Below are 18,504 nucleotides of genomic sequence, written 5' to 3'. Positions count from 1 at the left end.
GATATGTAACATAAGTATACCTACATTTCGGAATGCTTGAGACTTACAAGAACAACGCGAGAACTGACCATACTCGGTTTTTCGGTCCATATTTTTATTTAGTCTGTATACTATGCCTTTGACAACGGCTCGCCAGGCATCTCTTTACGACTATCTATGATGATTCACCTGCACCACTCCATGACAAGCTCTCAGTAACCAGTGACAAACTTATGGAACATATCTTATGAACTTTTGAATGTACAAATATGTCGATTAACTCACAGGGCTGGAAGATAAATGTTTTTAACGGCACTCAAAACACTGTTTGGAAGTCCACTTTGTATCTTGTGAAATTTAACACGCGTAATGATATATCCTGCTTTGTCTATCTTTTCTGAAGCTTGCACAATACTATAATCAAAGACATTAAAGTCGATGTAAGATCATTTCTCAAAAACATAACTTTAGGGACTGTTATAATTTTAAAAATTCTGCCTCTCAATTTGCATCGCTGTTACAGTTCAGTTTGCATCAGTGGTGTGCGAGTCACATTTTTTCAGTTTCGATTATTAAAAAAAAATCAAATAGAGTTTCAATTAATGAAATTAGGCCAATGTTTTGATTATTTATCGAGTCCCAGAAATTTATAACTGAAGCACTTCGACTCCTAAAGTTCAAATAAGAGGAAGGATATTTCTTTAGCAGTTAGAGTCAAATAATAAAGAAAATTACTACATGTTATTCCCTCCTATAGAGAATTATAAACTGTCTGCAGTAGTCGGAAATTTACTTTTTGCACGATAAAGTAAACGGTCTGGATGACATTACATATTGGTACATCGCGCTCTGCATAGACTGGACAGAACAAGGCTACGGCAAAGGCGAGGCAGTATATTTGTAATCAGGGATCCGTGTAATTATAGAAGTAAGAATGGAGGGATATGAAAGAAGAGACGGGTCAAAGCGACTGAGGTAAAAAGGAACTGCGTATTTTTGGGACGCAGTAATTTTACATATCCATGGTCTATGGGTACAAACACGGATAGATGCAATTTAAGAAGCAGGAATGGGGCACAGAGTTGTCTGGGTGCACGTCCAAGTCCCGAACCCCCTTCCCCCGGGACAGGGGGGGGCACGAAAGAAGTGGTGGGTCATGGCAACAGAGGTAAAAAGGTACTGCGTATTTTTCGCCGGTCCGTCAGCAACGTCATCATAAAGTAGTTTAAGTGAGCCAATGAGATAATTAAAACTTTTTTCTACGTGTTGAAGGGCGGGGGCTCTATACTGGGCTATGTGACGGACTGAAGTAAGGCTAACCGTTCTCCAATCCTGCTTCTAAAATTACATGGATCCCTTTCACTATCAAGTGTACAATCAAGGAAGACTTAGCATGGATTTAATACTGCGTCAGAAAATTCATGACACGTACAAAATCCAAGATCCCTCATATGACGAGCTAATTTTCTAATTAAGGTATCGAGATAGACGTCGTTGACAGTGAATTTAACTGCAAAAAGCTCAAGAGTGTTACTAGAAACCATGACACTTCAAATGTTTCAACAACAAAATAAAATCATTCACGACTATCTCTTTAACGACGGCGGTAAAGTCTTTTCCTTAATCTCTACTGGTGTAAGAAAAAAGTAATCTCAACAGACTGGAAGGTCTTAATTCCATTAAGGAATCGGAGGTGTCAGATCCAGTTAAAAAAGAAGAAAGAAACACCTCAGTCTCTTTATCGCTTCTAAATTTCTTTCACCTTTCTAACCAAAAGGAATTTTTTCCCTTGCTTTAGCTACCGAGTCAGCAGTATTTAATTGCTTTTATCTCAATTTAAATTAACGGTAATATAAAATACATTTACTAATTAATGCGCTTGAATAATACATAAATCTGTAGAAGACGCCAATTACAAACCTCATAATTGATCAATCTTAACTTTACATTGCCAATTAGGTTAATTTATACTGTGTCCTCTGAGAAAGGCGATTCTCATATTAATAAAATATAATATATATTGAATCTTCTGGGATCAATAAACTGAAACGAAGGAATTTGTGACCTTTGACCTATAACAACTTGTTAATATAGAGCAGTATGCCTATAAAATCTTAATATCTATGTAAGACAGCTTCTGAGGCATATTTAAGTGTCTATCCTTTTGTAATGAAATATAATTATAGACTTTCAGTTTAAAAAAGTTATTTGTGAGCCTGTGATTAAAAAATTAATATACTGGCTTTGTTATGGACATGAAACGTCATTAGTTTAAAATGTAATTTTAATTGGTCTACTGAGAAAACGAGTTGCCACGAGCTGATATCTAATATAAAGAAAGTTCCCTTCAATTAAATTAAACAACTATTTATTAGTTATCATTACATTTTGCCATAATTAATTGCATAACCAAATATTGTTGACCCACTCTTCATTGAATGGAATAAATTACCGCTAAGTCAACGTGGGGTTACGCGACGAAGGTGCCTGTCAGAAGGCAGAGCGGAGAGTACAGGCTAATTCGTTCTCGTTTATCATTTTTCGTAACCCCAAGATAAATTGCTATTAAAACCAAGTAAAATAATTAACTTACCGAAATTAAAATAAATTTATTCTTCTTCGTAGTAGCGGAATACTTCGAGGAAATTTTTCTACACTTTCAAAGTTATTTTTAATTATTATCTCGAAATTTCTTAACGAAATCGTCATGATACGCGGTTGCCACATTCATACCAGACATGAATAAATAAACCAAAGGTTATTTTCAATAGAGTATCTACAGACAGAATAGAGTCAATAGGCCAAAAATTACGTCTTTTTAGAAAGAAATGGGAAACGTGTCATGGTTCCGCTTAGTGGCGATAGGTGCCGCTATTTTAAACGTTTTATGTTATCACGGTTCATTTTGTTCATAGAACCAGTTTTACCACTGAATTCAATTCAATAATAGAGCCATCTGTAGCCTGTAAGCGGAAACATGAAGCGTTTCACATTTCTTTCCTAAAAAATAGAAATTTGACCTATTTTTTGGCCTATTGACTTTTGATTTTCATTACAGATATCGAAAGAGAGGGGGGGGCTATCGGAAACAAATATAGAAAGGTAACACGTGACACCGTATTGGTACTGTAGTATAGTTTCTTTAATCACCAACTTTATTTTTTAAAGAGGAGACATGTAGAGTAATTTTTACGGACCGAATAGTATGAGCATAGAAACAAGGAGAAGATCACATGACGAAAAGTGTAATAATACTTTCTGTTAAAATCTTTAGGTTTTTTTCTTAACTTACTGCAACTATGCTGAACCGTCGCCATTATATAAGTCTATTGGTAAATGGGGAGAAACGAGAAAGCCGTTAGGGGACAGGCGAAGTTACCTAATGGAGTTTTCCTTTGGGCAGATTTTTTACTGCCGGAGGCGCTCGAAAAACCTTTGCGTATTCCAATGGTTTAAGCTCAGTAGTGATGAGACGCGGTGCATGCTCCATTGGTAAAATTAGCCTTGAACTCCCAGCGCCATGCCAGCACTACTGACTTGCCAACACGGCAATAATAATTCGAAACATGGCGCTTAAAAAGACCATTGGAATACAATTTCATGGGCTATCGTTTCATAATTATCGTCTGCTCGAACGTCGGCATGCTAAGTAGTGATGTAATCAACGCGGGGCGATCGTGAAATTATCAGGCATATTCATGTCCCTAGAAAAAATGTAGATGGCGTTGGTAAAGCCTAGGCCCAGTTGGATATCCCAAAGGTCGAAAAGCAAAGTGGGTGTGGTAAAGTGCATCAAAAATGATCAAAGAACGGCACTGCGCAAGCTCCAAATTGAGTAGAACTGAACTGAACTACTTTTCGGAAGGGAAATTCGGCTTTCACGATTTTGTTCCGGCAATTAGGGCGATGGGAATGTGACATTTTTCCAATGGAATAAGCATACTACAACATTTATTGTGTCGTCACGATCACGTGATCGTAACACCAATGGATTTACATGGCAAACTTGCATTTATCTGTTCATGATTCGAATTTTACACCCTACCAATGGAGTACGCAGCGTTTACTAGTATAATACCTAGCTTCTCCTGAGCACAGCTATTTCCTACCTAAGTCAGACGAAAAGAGTGTTCCATTGGACAATGAAAAAATATGTCACTTTCATGGGAATGTTCCATTGACATTTGCGATTGTCAATAATTTGTTTGATCCGGTAGCAGCATAGCGTCAAAATCGGATTTTTTGCCGCCTGAGGCAGCAACGGAAAACTGGCCCAAAGGAAAACGCCATAAGATTCCTCTAATTCATTGGTATCAAAAAATAAATGAAGTGGTCTAATCGGGCATTCAAAGAAAGGGTATAGTTACCGGGTGATTTCTATTGGAGTAGTAGAGTTTAGTTTAGAACAAATAAATTTTTTCGGTAAATTAGAAGTTTTACAAATAAAATTATTGACTTTCATATATGACCTATCCATGGATGAAAAAAAACTAACAGGGATAAATCACGGCGGTAAAATGTTTGTTCGAAACGCACCCTCGCGGCCGAAATTATAAGAACCGGAAACATTCAATTTACCGATTCAATCACGGGGTCAAGTCGGTTGTTGTTTCGTCTGCTTTTTGTACCCACGTAATCGTAACCGGGAATGTTTGCTGTTCTCGCGGTTACGGCGAGCTCAGCCGCCGGCGGCTCGGGAATCGGGATACCGCTGATACCTAGCCAAGGCTTAGTGTAGTTTTCGTCGAGTCTACTATAATTCGCAGAGCTATTTTTCTGTTGGAATTAGGGAACTACTATAAATATTGAGTATAGTGTCTGGAATATTCTTTAGTTAAAACTATTCACAATACGAAAGATTATTTGGGAGTAAGGAACGAAGATCTTATCAATCTGGGTAGCTTTTGCTTGGCCTATTTAAGACGCCGTGTATCTGTTTTTTACGAGGAATGTTTTCTATTCCCGCGGCTACGGGGAGCTTAGCCGCCGGCGGCTCGGGAATCGGGATTCCGCTGATACCTAGTCAAGGCTTAGTGTAGTTTTCAAGTCTACTATTATTCGCAGAGCTATTTTTCTGTTGAAATTAAAAAAAAACTTATAATATTTAGTTGAAGACTTTAAATGACTCGAAAAGTTTCGAAACTTTAGCTTTAAAACGTTGAATATAACGTATGCAAGTTACCAACCCTAACAAATCATACGAAGATTCTCAAACGTCTAAAGTTGGAATCGACATTTTTAAATTAAAGTTCCCGAGGTTACCACGAGATGGCAAAATTTCTATAAATCTACTTCCGAATTTGAATCGGTAAATGAGCTAAAAAAAATAAAATCGAAATCAAATCTGGCAGCCTTGTTAGTAACAAACGTGTTTCCCTCTTAGTAATGTAAAGTCTACGAGTTTGATTTATCCCTGTTAGTTTTTTTTCATCCATGACCTATCAGACAAAGCTTAGATTTAGATTTTTTAACAGTTATTTAAGGTGAAAATACCTTACTTTTTAACTATTACCATAACCACAAGGTCTATAGCCCAATAAGCCGAGATACATTGGGTGTTTTTTTATTTGACCAATATTAATTAATGTAAAATTTCCAAAATTCTATTTCCCACACTATTCTTACCTATTTAATATTTCCACTCCATGCTTAATCATCCTTCATTTTACGCTAAAGTTACTAATGAGGGGAGTCTGAAGCTAAACCAGGGATTGATAGTCTTTTTTAAGACGGAATGGGTAACAGGGTTATTCGGGTGCGCGTCCAAGTCCACGACCCCCTTACCCGTGACGGAGGGGTATGAAAGAAGAGGCGGGTCTTATTTTAGTTATGGCGTTGTATGTATATCCGGGTCAAATAAACGTCGTCTGCCTCTTCGTCTGCCAAGTTGGAATGGGCTCGGATTGTAATTTTTGAAAGAACATTGTTTAAAAATGGAAGTAGCACAAGACATAGGGCTTGCAACTGAAAAAAAACGGGGAAGACCCAAGAAAATTAAAAGTGAGTTAGAATTGAGTAAAAGTCTTCATAGATATTACAACACGAACAGGTTTTAACCAAACACTAAGCTCACAAAACTCCTGGCCATTCACTAAGCCTTGGTTAACTTCATCAAATTCGTTTACAAAATCATGAGGATAGTAGACATGATTGGCTTAAGAAAGAATTAGCGAACACTTTTCACCCTTACAGTTGTACTACAGATCCAAAAAACCGGCACCAAATTCACTAACTACCTTCTTAATTGCTATTAAAAACAATTCCCGAATAATTTCCGAACCCTCGCTTTTAGACGGCTCCATTTTGAACCCCTGTGAAGACGCTTATCTGTACAACGCAAGAGGGGTCGTAGTCATAGCGACAGAGGTAAACAGGAATTACATATTTTTGGCCCTCCTTATCAGCAACGTCACCAATACGTAGTTTTAGTGAGCCAATAAGATAATTTAATCTTTTGGTTACGTGTTGAAGGAAGGGGCTCCATACTCGGCTATGAGTCGGACTGAAGTATAGGCCAAACGTTGTCCATTCCGTCTTAAAAAAAATAAATCTATCCCTGGCTAAACTTAGTCAGAGTTTTGCTAACAGATAAGATTAAGCTGTTTCTTTCTAATTTTAAATCAAACATTTTAAATCGAACCTAGGCGGAACTCTTACTTTTTCTTTATCCTAAAATTCGAACAGAATACTCTAGATATTCATTTAAATAGAGCATGCCTAGCTAAAGAACAAAGCATCTTTAACCCCAAATGTAATCAATCAAGGTAAACAAATACTTTCCACGCTTAGTTTAAAAAATAAAACCGACAAAAAGACACCGAATAATCCCAATTGCAAAATTGGATGCTGAACAATTTTCTGAAAACACATCTCCATTTCCCTTATTAAGCCTTTCACCAAATTAAAAAAATCCAAAATAAAAAAATCATCAAGTTGAAAAAGGTTGAAAAATCCCAAAGCACTAAATTACTTTTCCCTTGGCACGAGCCAAAGAGATCCTTTAAAAAGTATATTAGCTCATTGGTCTTTAAACGCGCTAAACCTTCTGGAAGTCGTCAAGACTAAAAAAAAAAGAGCTTCGAGGAAACCAAGCTGAAAAAAAGAGGGTAAAAATGGTACCCTGGGTAAGCGTTAATGTTCATGACCTCCTGATGGGCAGAACCCGATGTTCGTCTCACTATGAAGATGCCATAATTATAAACAGAAGGCTATTGGATAAAGTATATTTTATAAGCGATTAGTGGTATGAAGTTACCGTAAATTTAAAACGAAAAATTGCCTAGTATAATATTTTCTTTAAGATAAATTACCCTTTCGTTGTAATTTATAGTTAAATTTATTAAGTAAAGAATGTATTCTCAATTTTCTGAGCGCAACTAATAATAAAAATACTCGTAATTTACCGTGGTAAAATATGCTATGGATTTTTAGTTACCAACGATAAATTACCGAATATCACATTGTGGACGCAAGCAAGTCACGCTTGTCACTTTTGAAAAACATTTATCAAATTTGTAACTACTAATTTGATTTACTTGCAAACAACTCTTGTTTAAGTGGACATTTGCAAGGAATTTGTGGAAATATTCCCTTTGTTTAAAAGTGATTAATTTTCGATCAATTAATTTAATCTGTAATGGATACATCGATGTTTTGCTTAGTAATTTTTCAATGAATGAGTGAATAAGTAATATTTTTTATATTAAATAACATACTACTTGGCTAAACTTGCTGATAATTGGCTGGGTCCCAATGATAGATTCCCCATATATTGACAGTAATTAGCTAACCTAACCTAAATGAGAATATGTCGTTTAGAAGTATCTCATATTGGTTAAAATTTTGAGAACGTGTTATGTCGTTTATCCAAGAGTTTCTATTTAAAGTTGGGTTCAAAACCACGCCGACCGCGTGCACAGTTAATTTAATTACAATATTGAACTGCATTTATAAATAAATTACAATATTAGGAATAAAAATAAGATTTTTATGAACTATAGCGCTTTCAATCCTTGAATGTAGTATTCTAGGAGAGCGGTAGCTCTCTTAGATAAGACTTCATACTGGCTTTAATGTATAAGGATGGTTTTTTGATTGGATATAACTTTTTTTGTATTGTATCAACTGTTTTGAAAAAAATCCACAGAACTACAATTCGGACCCTCAATATGTGGTTAAAATTTCAAAAAGATTCATTTAATAGTTTATTTTATAAAAAATAAAGTTGCTAAGGGTGGTTTTCATTTCCATAAAACTTTTACGATATTTTGATGAAAAACATAAAATTTTCCCATAGAAATAACATGGGAAAATATTTTACAAATAACCATTTTGTGGCAGCCGTAATGCAATAACTATTCGGCTGTTTGACTTGAAACCGGTTTTAAACGAAAGCCTGGTATTTAGATTTTGTGCTTTCCAATTTTCATTAATTAGATTTAAGTTAAAGTATGTTTAATTTCACATTTTCAAAACCATTCCAATATGCGATATTTTACCATGGATAAGAGTCAGTTTATGATGTTAGCACGGTTAAGGCTATTTGGTCCAATTTTTCGTAGTGGTAAAAAACAAGAGAACCTAAGCTTGTAATAGCTAACAAGTTAAGTTGGAAAAGGACCCCACACATAGTTACCAACTGCCTTAGAGACAGTAACAACAAAGGTGATTTAACAAGATTACCTACGACTGGTAATTAAGCTAGATTACCGACGACTGGTAATTAAGCTAGATTACCGACGACTGGTAATTAAGCTAGATTACCGACGACTGGTAATTAACCTAGATTACCGACGACTGGTAATTAAGCTAGATTACCGACGACTGGTAATTAAGCTAGATTACCGACGACTGGTAATTAAGCTAGATTACCGACGACTGGTAATTAAGCTAGATTACCGACGACTGGTAATTAAGCTAGATTACCGACGACTGGTAATTAAGCTAGATTACCGACGACTGGTAATTAAGCTAGATTACCGACGACTGGTAATTAAGCTAGATTACCGACGACTGGTAATTAAGCTAGATTACCAACGACTGGTAATTAAGCTAGATTAGCGACGACTGGTAATTAAGCTAGATTACCGACGACTGGTAATTAAGCTAGATTACCGACGGCTGGTAATTCAGCTAGATTACCGCGACTGGTAATTAAGCTAGATTACCGACGACTGGTAATTAAGCTAGATTAGCGACGACTGGTAATTAAGCTAGATTACCGACGGCTGGTAATTCAGCTAGATTACCGACGACTGGTAATTAAGCTAGATTACCGACGACTGGTAATTAAGCTAGATTACCGACGACTGGTAATTAAGCTAGATTACCGACGACTGGTAAATAAGCTAGATTACCGACGACTGGTAATTAAGCTAGATTACCGACGACTGGTAAATAAGCTAGATTACCGACGACTGGTAATTAAGCTAGATTACCGACGACTGGTAATTAAGCTAGATTGGCGACGAATGGTAATTAAGCTAGATTACCGACGACTGGTAATTAAGCTAGATTACCGACGACTGGTAATTAAGCTAGATTACCGACGACTGGTAATTAAGCTAGATTACCGACGACTGGTAATTAAGCTAGATTACCGACGACTGGTAATTAAGCTAGAATACCGACGACTGGTAATTAAGCTAGATTACCGACGACTGGTAATTAAGCTAGATTACCGACGACTGGTAATTAAGCTAGATTACCGACGACTGGTAATTAAGCTAGATTACCGACGACTGGTAATTAAGCTAGATTACCGACGACTGGTAATTAAGCTAGATTACTAACGACTGGTAATTAAGCTAGATTACTAACGACTGGTAATTAAGCTAGATTACCGACGACTGGTAATTAAGCTAGATTACCGACGACTGGTAATTAAGCTAGATTACCGACGACTGGTAATTAAGCTAGATTACCGACGACTGGTAATTAAGCTAGATTACCGACGACTGGTAATTAAGCTAGATTACCGACGACTGGTAATTAAGCTACATTACCGACGACTGGTAATTAAGCTAGATTACCGACGACTGGTAATTAAGCTACATTACCGACGACTGGTAATTAAGCTAGATTACCGACGACTGGTAATTAAGCTACATTACCGACGACTGTAATTAAGCTACATTACCGACGACTGGTAATTAAGCTAGATTACCGACGACTGGTAATTAAGCTAGATTACCGACGACTGGTAATTAAGCTACATTACCGACGACTGGTAATTAAGCTACATTACCGACGACTGGTAATTAAGCTAGATTACCGACGACTGGTAATTAAGCTAGATTACCTACGACTGGTAATTAAGCTAGATTGGCGACGACTGGTAATTAAGCTAGATTACCGACGACTGGTAATTAAGCTAGATTACCGACGACTGGTAATTTAGCTAGATTACCGACGACTGGTAATTTAGCTAGATTACCGACGACTGGTAATTAAGCTAGATTACCGACGACTGGTAATTAAGCTAGATTACCGACGACTGGTAATTAAGCTAGATTACCGACGACTGGTAATTAACCTAGATTACCTACGACTGGTAATTAAGCTAGATTACCGACGACTGGTAATTAAGCTAGATTACCGACGACTGGTAATTAAGCTAGATTACCGACGACTGGTAATTAAGCTACATTACCGACGACTGGTAATTAAGCTACATTACCGACGACTGGTAATTAAGCTACATTACCGACGACTGGTAATTAAGCTACATTACCGACGACTGGTAATTAAGCTTAATTACCAGTCGTCAGTAATCTAGCTAGATTACCGACGACTGGTAATTGAACTTGATAAGTATATGACATGTGTTGGTGCTCAGGTATACGGAATCTTTTTGTGGTATAACTATGTACAGCTTCCTCTGTATTTGCATGTGAAAATGACGGGAAAGCAATTTGAGTTTGACCGGACGTTCATTGTCAAGTCAAGCAGTCAGGAATGACAGTTTTATAATAGATGGCTTGTTAGTTCAAACGAGTTAACTAATATATGCACAATGCCTTAATACTTTTACTCTCCTAAGGTTTCTGAACAATTTGAATTAATATTAAGACTGAAGTGACAGATATTAATAAAAACTGTCATTGTAGACAAAGACGGGAAAGTGTAAAAGATAAGTGTAGAAAATGAATTGCCTGAAGTAACAGATATTAAAATTTTCTCTTTTGAAGACATGATCATAAAACATCGATTATTTGAAAAAATTCTTATCTTAGTTTTTTCACTAAATTTTCATTAAACTCAAAATATTTTTCTACATTATTTACACAAGTATTTTGCTCTAAATAGTAGTCCAGAAAAAATGGTACCTTCAAGTTTTTTGAGGGATACTGGCATGATACTAGGTTACAAATTACAAAGGCCGTTCTACTGTGATGTAGTTATTAATGTTCAAAAGATATTTTGGGAGCTATACATCACGTTAATTTTGATATTTTTAAAACTTTCAAATTAACGACTACGATTTTTCAAGATTTCACACAGTTTTTTGTTCAACCATTTTCTGACTATTTAATTCTCCTTATGGGACCGAATACTCAATACTAATTGTAAATTTTTGATATAAAATAAAATGTTCACGCGTACTACTTTTAAAATGATGCTCATGTTTCATGACAAAATATTTTGACTAATTTTGGTGAAAAAAACTAAGATAAGAATTTTTTAAAATAATCGATGTTTTATGATCATGTCTTCAAAAGAGAAAATTTTAATATCTGTTACTTCAGGCAATTCATTTTCTACACTTATCTTTTACACTTTCCCGTCTTTGTCTACAATGACAGTTTTTATTAATATTATTATGACCTCAGAAAATATATTTCCACTAAATCAGCAGAATATGAACTTAGTTTCGTCGTCCTTCAGTGCCACTGAAATTTAGAATTAATTCAGACGGAAAATGAATGTTCTGATAACACTGCATTGTAGGCAAATCTGAATATGAATTTTCTCAATTTCCGTTTGGGAAATCTGTTATGTCTAACAAGGAAAATGAAATAAAAAACAAGTGTATATAATTTAAATGAATAGAAGTGTGGTCAAATCTAACCGAAAATCGCCCTTGAAGATTTGAGTAAAATTTGTACCCAAAAGTCATTCAAACATTCTGTAGATGGTAAAAAGAACCATATTTTAATGCTAGCTTTAGAATTCACATTTTACCTGCTAACTTCACCGCCCAAGTGAAATGCACGTGGCCTAAAGAGCAAGCACATAAATTAATACTTCCATCTATTTCATTTCTAAAATATACACTTATCAATACTGCACATTGGAAGTGAAACGAACAAGGCTAGTATCCCATCAGGAAAAATGTCTAGCACCAGCTCCTTCATCCCCCTTCTGAATAATCAACCTTTGATAAACGAGTCTCTGTGATAAATTCCCTTGATTACCGGATGGACTCCCTTCCATACCCTCCATCCTTTCTCCAAAGACTGACTTGGCCTGAATTTACAGCCAAAATATAGTATCTTTAGTACGGTTTAAATGCGGATGATAAAACTGTTATGCTGTAACGTTTGTGGCGGACAGACGCATCGCCCCGATCTTAAATGGAATTCATTTATATTTTTCATCAAAGCCTTAACTGCTCAGGCCACCACTATTTCCTCTTAGTTTTGAAATCTTTAAAAAAAATTCATTTAATAGAGTTAGGTAAGGGTGTCGTCTTTAATCTACCTTAAAAGTAATTAGTAATTTAACAGTTAAAATATCTCATTTCTTTCGTCTTTATTATCTCAGTTTTTCGAGATTGAAATCTAACGAAAGTAGAATGCTAGAAAAGCTCTTTTTCTAAATTTCTGAAGGGATTGATGGTTAAAAATTTTATGAAAACTGTAATTCGGTGGAAAGCGCGTAATTGTAGAGTGGAAGGGTTCACTCTGTACACAATTAATAAACACTAGCTATATCACATGAACGAAATCCTTGATTTCTGTGATCACGATTATTTTCGATGATTTTCGTAATCTTCACACTGATTTCCCGTTATTATGATTTCTGTTTCAATTCCAATGAATTCCGGTGATTTTTTGGTGAATGCCGTGATTACCACTGGATTCTTCGTGAATTTCGATGAATGCAGTGATTATTTCTCTGATTTTCTCAAGATTTCACGTGATTTCTTGTGATTATCGGAGATTTTTGATTACCCACAAAATTCATTTTGATTACTGATGATTTTCTAAAAGTTCTAGAAATCAAGTTATCGATTTCTGCGGTTTTATACACCTGATCATTCGAGTAACTAACCCCTCGGAGGGAGCTTTTAAGAAGAACCTAAAAACCACGAAATATTTTCCAACTTTCAAAGTAATAACCTAAATGAAAGGAAATAAAAACCTCTTACAGACAACAATAAACCAATTTTTCAACTAATACGAAACTATAGTCTCATCGTAAAACTACTAAGAAGTCGCTTGCACTACACTGGACAGTCATGAAAACCCTATCAAATATCATATCCTGATAAAAACGAAATAAAAACCGTTCGGACAGATCAAAAAATCCTTCGACTTTTGACAAGGCATCTATACCATGTAGGGGCAGCAAGAAACATTTGATAGAGCTTATCGGATAGCTTGACCTATTTAGAATCAGCTAAGATAGAGGACAGTCTCTTCTTCCTACAGTTGTCCAATTTCAAAGTATATTAACTTGAAGTAATCGGTTCAACTTCCTTGATAGAAGAATTTTTGAAGAAAAGGCATATGCATAATCTTCTTCTTAATTATTATAGTAAGACTTCAGGTAACATAACATCATACCTTAAAAGAACGGCCTTTTTCTAAATATAAAGGAAAAATAAATGATCTCTTATTACAAAGTAATTTGCATTTAATTAGTCTTAAAAACGAGGACTACTGTGCCGCCATTGGTTTAGTGGCGTCTGCTAAACCGAACCTTGCACCCATAGGGGATTGGTTGAACTCTCACAGGCTGAGAAGGTAAGGTATTGAACGTTATCTCTAATGCGACTAATGCTAATTTTCTTAATTTACAATTGATTATCAAAGCTAGTAAACCAGACTTCGTAACTCTAAGAATTAGAATAAACGAAGTCAATAGAAGGAGTTTTAAAGATTTAAGGCAGTATGGTCTGATTGACTACAACAATTTCGGATTATAAAAAATGGTTCAATAAATGATATTTATCTAAAACACACGATGAGCTTCAGTTGACACCAGATGTGCTTTTAAATCATCTTAATCGTGTAATTAAAAAAATTTTAGTTTCGACGATGGACTAGCCTTTAATTACTTAGTAACAAGAGACCTTTTCCATTTAAATAAAAGGGAATGACCGGGGTAAAACTTTGCCTTCCATCCTGCTTTTTGGCGCCTGCGCAGTAATATTTTTTGTCATGAGAGTGCGAAACTCCCTTTCATGTCCCGATACTGAGGGTAGTCTACACCTTTTTACGTCGAAAAGGTCTATACCAGTAGATTTTAGCAATACAAAAAAATTAGGTTTCTGATTTAAAAAAATTGTTCTGAAGAAAAATTTCTGAAGTATCGGTACTTCTGGTTGATCTACTACAGTAGTTATGAGAGTAAACAAGCCGAAAAAGCCAATTGCTTTCTAGATTAGTTTCCTTACTAAAGATTGGCTATTTCTCAAAGAGAAGCCTGCTTCATATCTTTTCTGAAGTAAGAGAAAATGATGGCAGGAAATGGTACGGATATAGGCTTTAATTATAGCCAATAACCGAAGGGTCAATTTAAAGACACCGTGTGTATTCGAGCAAAATAATAAAATCGGAAAATGTAAAGAGAAATATGCTACTATCATTGGAGAGCGTTTCATTTTCTGAGATTCTTATATAAACATACTGTATGCCAGGGGTATTCGTGGAATTTATTGTAGGCCATTGCTGGGAAACCAACACACTGGTGTGGGACCGCTTTTTTTTTTTTTCACTCGCATTGACAGACAACGTCAGGTGGGACCAGAGTTCCCTATACGCGTGAAACTAACCTACTTGCACTACATCTAGCGGTGTTTCTTAGCGCGAACGAAATAACATTAAGAAGGCGGTCTTCCCACCTGTGGTGTTTTCTTTTCTGCAGTAAATAATGGAATCCATTAATAAAACCATAAGTCGATTATGTAAGGGACCTTACATAATCATGGATTAACTAACGCTAGGGATAGTTCGTTCCCCCAAAAAGATAACGCATGCATGTTCCAAACGCCCCCTAGCAGCAACTACTATCCCTAACAGGAAGTTATAAGAAAATTGGACCAAATATCACGTGATCTATGACGTCAAAATTGAAATACTGCCTAAATTGGGCAAAAACGATTTATTTTGCCGAGAGATGGCGCTATATCTACATCCGTTTTGGTCCAATAAATTGGGGAATGAAGAGGAGAATCAAGGAATAATTCGGAACATGTAGTTGCCGATAGCATAACATGGGAAACCCAGTTAGTGAACAATCCCTAGCGTTAGTTAATCCATGACATAATAGACTTATAATAAAACTGATTAATGACGGGACGAATTTGAAAAGTGGCGTTCAAAATGTGATATTTAGTGCTAAATCTAATCTTTTAAACTAGCTTTAACGTTTTTAAGTTCAAACTTCCGCCATCTTGGTGGCCTGAAAAGTAAAAAGCACGTTAAAGCAGTCTAACGAACAATGCCGGGTCCAGGTGAATAATCTAGTTAATTTTTATATAAGAAGTTTGACTTTTCTTTCATCCAATCGGTAACTTATCAGATAGAGCTGTAATTAATAAAAATAAACCGAGAAATTGCCAATCTTTAATGTCGTAAAGTTATAAAAGTCCTCAGCATACTGAATGGACTCCTTTTTATACCTGCTCCCAGATAATGTCCTCTGATTTATGGCGCGACCTTTTCGCAAGGAGTCAAATAACTTTCCCCCATGAGAGATGTAGTAGTCGATTAGGTATGTTTCGAGAATATTTAAAATACCTAAACGACATTTTTCGTGGTGTAAGAAATTCATATTCAGAAAGAAACCTAGATTTGCATTTATTCTGTTTGCAAATGCTTCATATGGTTTTAAAACTAGACTGACGCAAAATACTTCAGTCATGTATAGAGTTTAAAATCAGGAAATGGTTCAATTTTAAATTTGCGCAAGACGTTTGCGGTCATTATTAGGACATACGCGCTTGATATTTCCTGGATCGTTGGTTTGGCAGGGATACACCTTCAATTTTACCTAAACAACATTTAAATATGCATTGAAAACTTCAGAAATATCCTGTCTGCAAAAGGCGTACGAATTGAACACTCGGATTAAAACCGTTAAAAGAGGCACTTAACGCGTTTGAAAAAATGTCCGCCCCGGAGTTACAATACACTGGATATCCACATTACTCCTTAATTCGTTCACAAATTCGAAACTGGAATTACTCACGAATGGGTTCAACAATGGTTCAGGAACAACTGGCATTACAGTCTTTATTTGGCTTTGGTTTACTTAACTTTAATTTTCGGCTTGCAAAGATATATGAAGAACAGAAATCCATTTAAAGTTCGAAAAGCTGTCATTGTGTGGGACTTTTCCCTGGCCGTCTTCAGTATCTGCGGTATGTTAAGAATGGTTCCAGAAATAATCTACATCTTGAAAAACTACGGTATGGAATTTTCCGTTTGTAATTCAACCGTGAACTCTGTCAGTTTGTTTTGGGCTATGGCTTTCGTGTTGTCTAAAGCTCCCGAACTTTTGGACACAGTTTTTATCGTATTAAAAAAGCAGAAGCTAACAACTCTACATTTGTCTCATCACGTTTTAACCATGGTTATTTTATGGGCATGCGCTCAAAACATGCCTGCAGTTGGACGTTGGCTTATAGCGATGAATTTTAGCGTGCATTCGCTCATGTACAGTTATTTTACGTTGAAAGCGGCGAAATTTAATATACCGATCAGGTTTTCTATGATTATGACCACCGTTCAAATTGTACAAATGATAGTAGGCACTTTGGTTAGTGCGTATAGTTTAAAGGCGAATATACAGGGACACGAATGTACCACTAGCGCAACCGTATCGCTCATTGGGTTGTCTTTTGCAATGTATTTAATGTATATGTTTACCAAATTCTTTCTGTATAGGTATAAAGTTTTAAAAACCGACCCAAAAAAGACACAATAGTTTCTAAAATATTGAGAAACTGTACATGAAGGCTTGCCTATTTAAGCCTTTTCTTTAATTAAACAAATCATAAATTTTGTTTTTGGTGAATGAATGTGAGCAGATTATATCCCCTTTATGATTTTGATGTATAGTACATGCACATTAGCAAAACCTTTAACGATTTGGCCAGTCAAGCCTTTCCTTAAAATTTCAAAATGGTTTCAAAGAAATTTAACATAATGTTGAGAAATGTTACTGTACCTAATCTTTGCGATGAATTTGTAGCAATTATAAAGGCCTGTCCAGACTGACACATTTTGCGAGTTCGCATCTTCGCTTTGCTTGTTTGCAAGATCGCGCTACTGTCCACATTGGGTTTTCGCTACTTTGCGTCCTCACCTCGCGAACATACAAATTTCTTGAGACAAGGCCAAGAATTTCGCGCCTTCGCGAGAAAAGCACCAATCACAGACGAGAAGAAGGCTGGGGCGATTAGTTCCGATTTTCTCTTTGGACAACGTCGCCATCGACAGGCAGATGGCGCAATGATTGCTCAAACTTTATTGGCTCTCAGAATGGGAAAAGCAAAATTTTTGCGTGTATCAGGACAGAAGTGCAAATGTTTTTCGTGATCTGTTGCGAAGATGCGAATAGACGATGGCGCGAACACGCGAGCGCGAGTTCAATGTGGACAAAGCTTAACAGTAAACAGGTGACTTTCAAACAGAATAGTGTTATTATGACTTGTGAATTTGATTGTTTAAACAGTATGGGCAAAAATAAAAAATATTATTTCCAACAATTCTCGTGCTTCCTCGTCCATTTAATTGAATATTAATTTCAACCACGTCATTGACATATAGCCGTTAATGATATTCTTGTCATAAATATCTTGTCATTATCATGGATCAAAGTTATTAAATTTTTTGTTCTTAAATAATGTTATTCTAACCTTAAGTCTTTGGCGTGGATATTGTAATCAAGCTTGAAAAATGTCAAATTAAAAATGTTTTTTGTGAATTAGATCTATTTAGATTCAACTAATAGGCCTAATAATTATGATTCTTAAGTTGAAACAGGAGAAAACTCGGGATTGGTGTAGATTTGTGATATGGGTGGGTTAATTTACGTTCACTAAGAATGGTAAAAAGTCTTATCCTATTGACTGTACTAAAATGATTGTACGTAAGACATAACTGATGTACAGGCCCGGAATTTGAGAGGGAGTAGGCAAAAGTACCATTGGTTTATTATAGTCACTACAAGGAAACTGTTCATATTTTTTATATAGATGAAAAAAACACAACATTCCAAAGCCCACCGTGGGAACCACCTCTACAATAATTTTTTACTTCATCATCGCCAATTTAAAACAAACTGTCCAGT

The 18,504-nt window shown here is 35.9% G+C and overlaps 1 protein-coding gene across 1 annotated transcript; it reads left to right on the top strand.

The window, feature by feature from the left end:
* The first annotated feature begins 1,521 nt into the window (after positions 1–1,521).
* On the top strand, positions 1,522–17,324 carry LOC149690158 (very long chain fatty acid elongase 6-like). Its single transcript, XM_089870487.1, has 4 exons — positions 1,522–1,585; positions 5,158–5,287; positions 16,422–16,968; positions 17,271–17,324. Exons 1-4 carry the CDS (start codon positions 1,522–1,524, stop codon positions 17,322–17,324), a joined length of 795 nt encoding a protein of 264 aa, XP_089726613.1.
* Positions 17,325–18,504: the final 1,180 nt, after the last annotated feature.

Source organism: Phalangium opilio, unplaced genomic scaffold (assembly GCF_054372755.1).
Source record: "Phalangium opilio isolate 3A_F unplaced genomic scaffold, DU_Popi_V2 ptg000031l_1, whole genome shotgun sequence".
In the NCBI taxonomy this organism is placed as follows: Eukaryota; Metazoa; Arthropoda; class Arachnida; order Opiliones; family Phalangiidae; genus Phalangium; species Phalangium opilio.
Note: the sequence above shows the minus strand (reverse complement) of the source record. Positions and strands in the feature narration are given on the sequence as shown.

Excerpts from the sequence above, each read along its gene's own strand:
- LOC149690158 (XM_089870487.1), top strand. The coding sequence starts at position 1,522 with ATGACACTTCAAATGTTTCAACAACAAAATAAAATCATTCACGACTAT. Across the intron at positions 1,586-5,157 it reads CTATCTCTTTAACGACGGCG|TTACCAACCCTAACAAATCA; the intron begins GTAAAGTCTTTT and ends AACGTATGCAAG. Across the intron at positions 16,969-17,270 it reads AAATGATAGTAGGCACTTTG|TACATGCACATTAGCAAAAC; the intron begins GTTAGTGCGTAT and ends TTTGATGTATAG.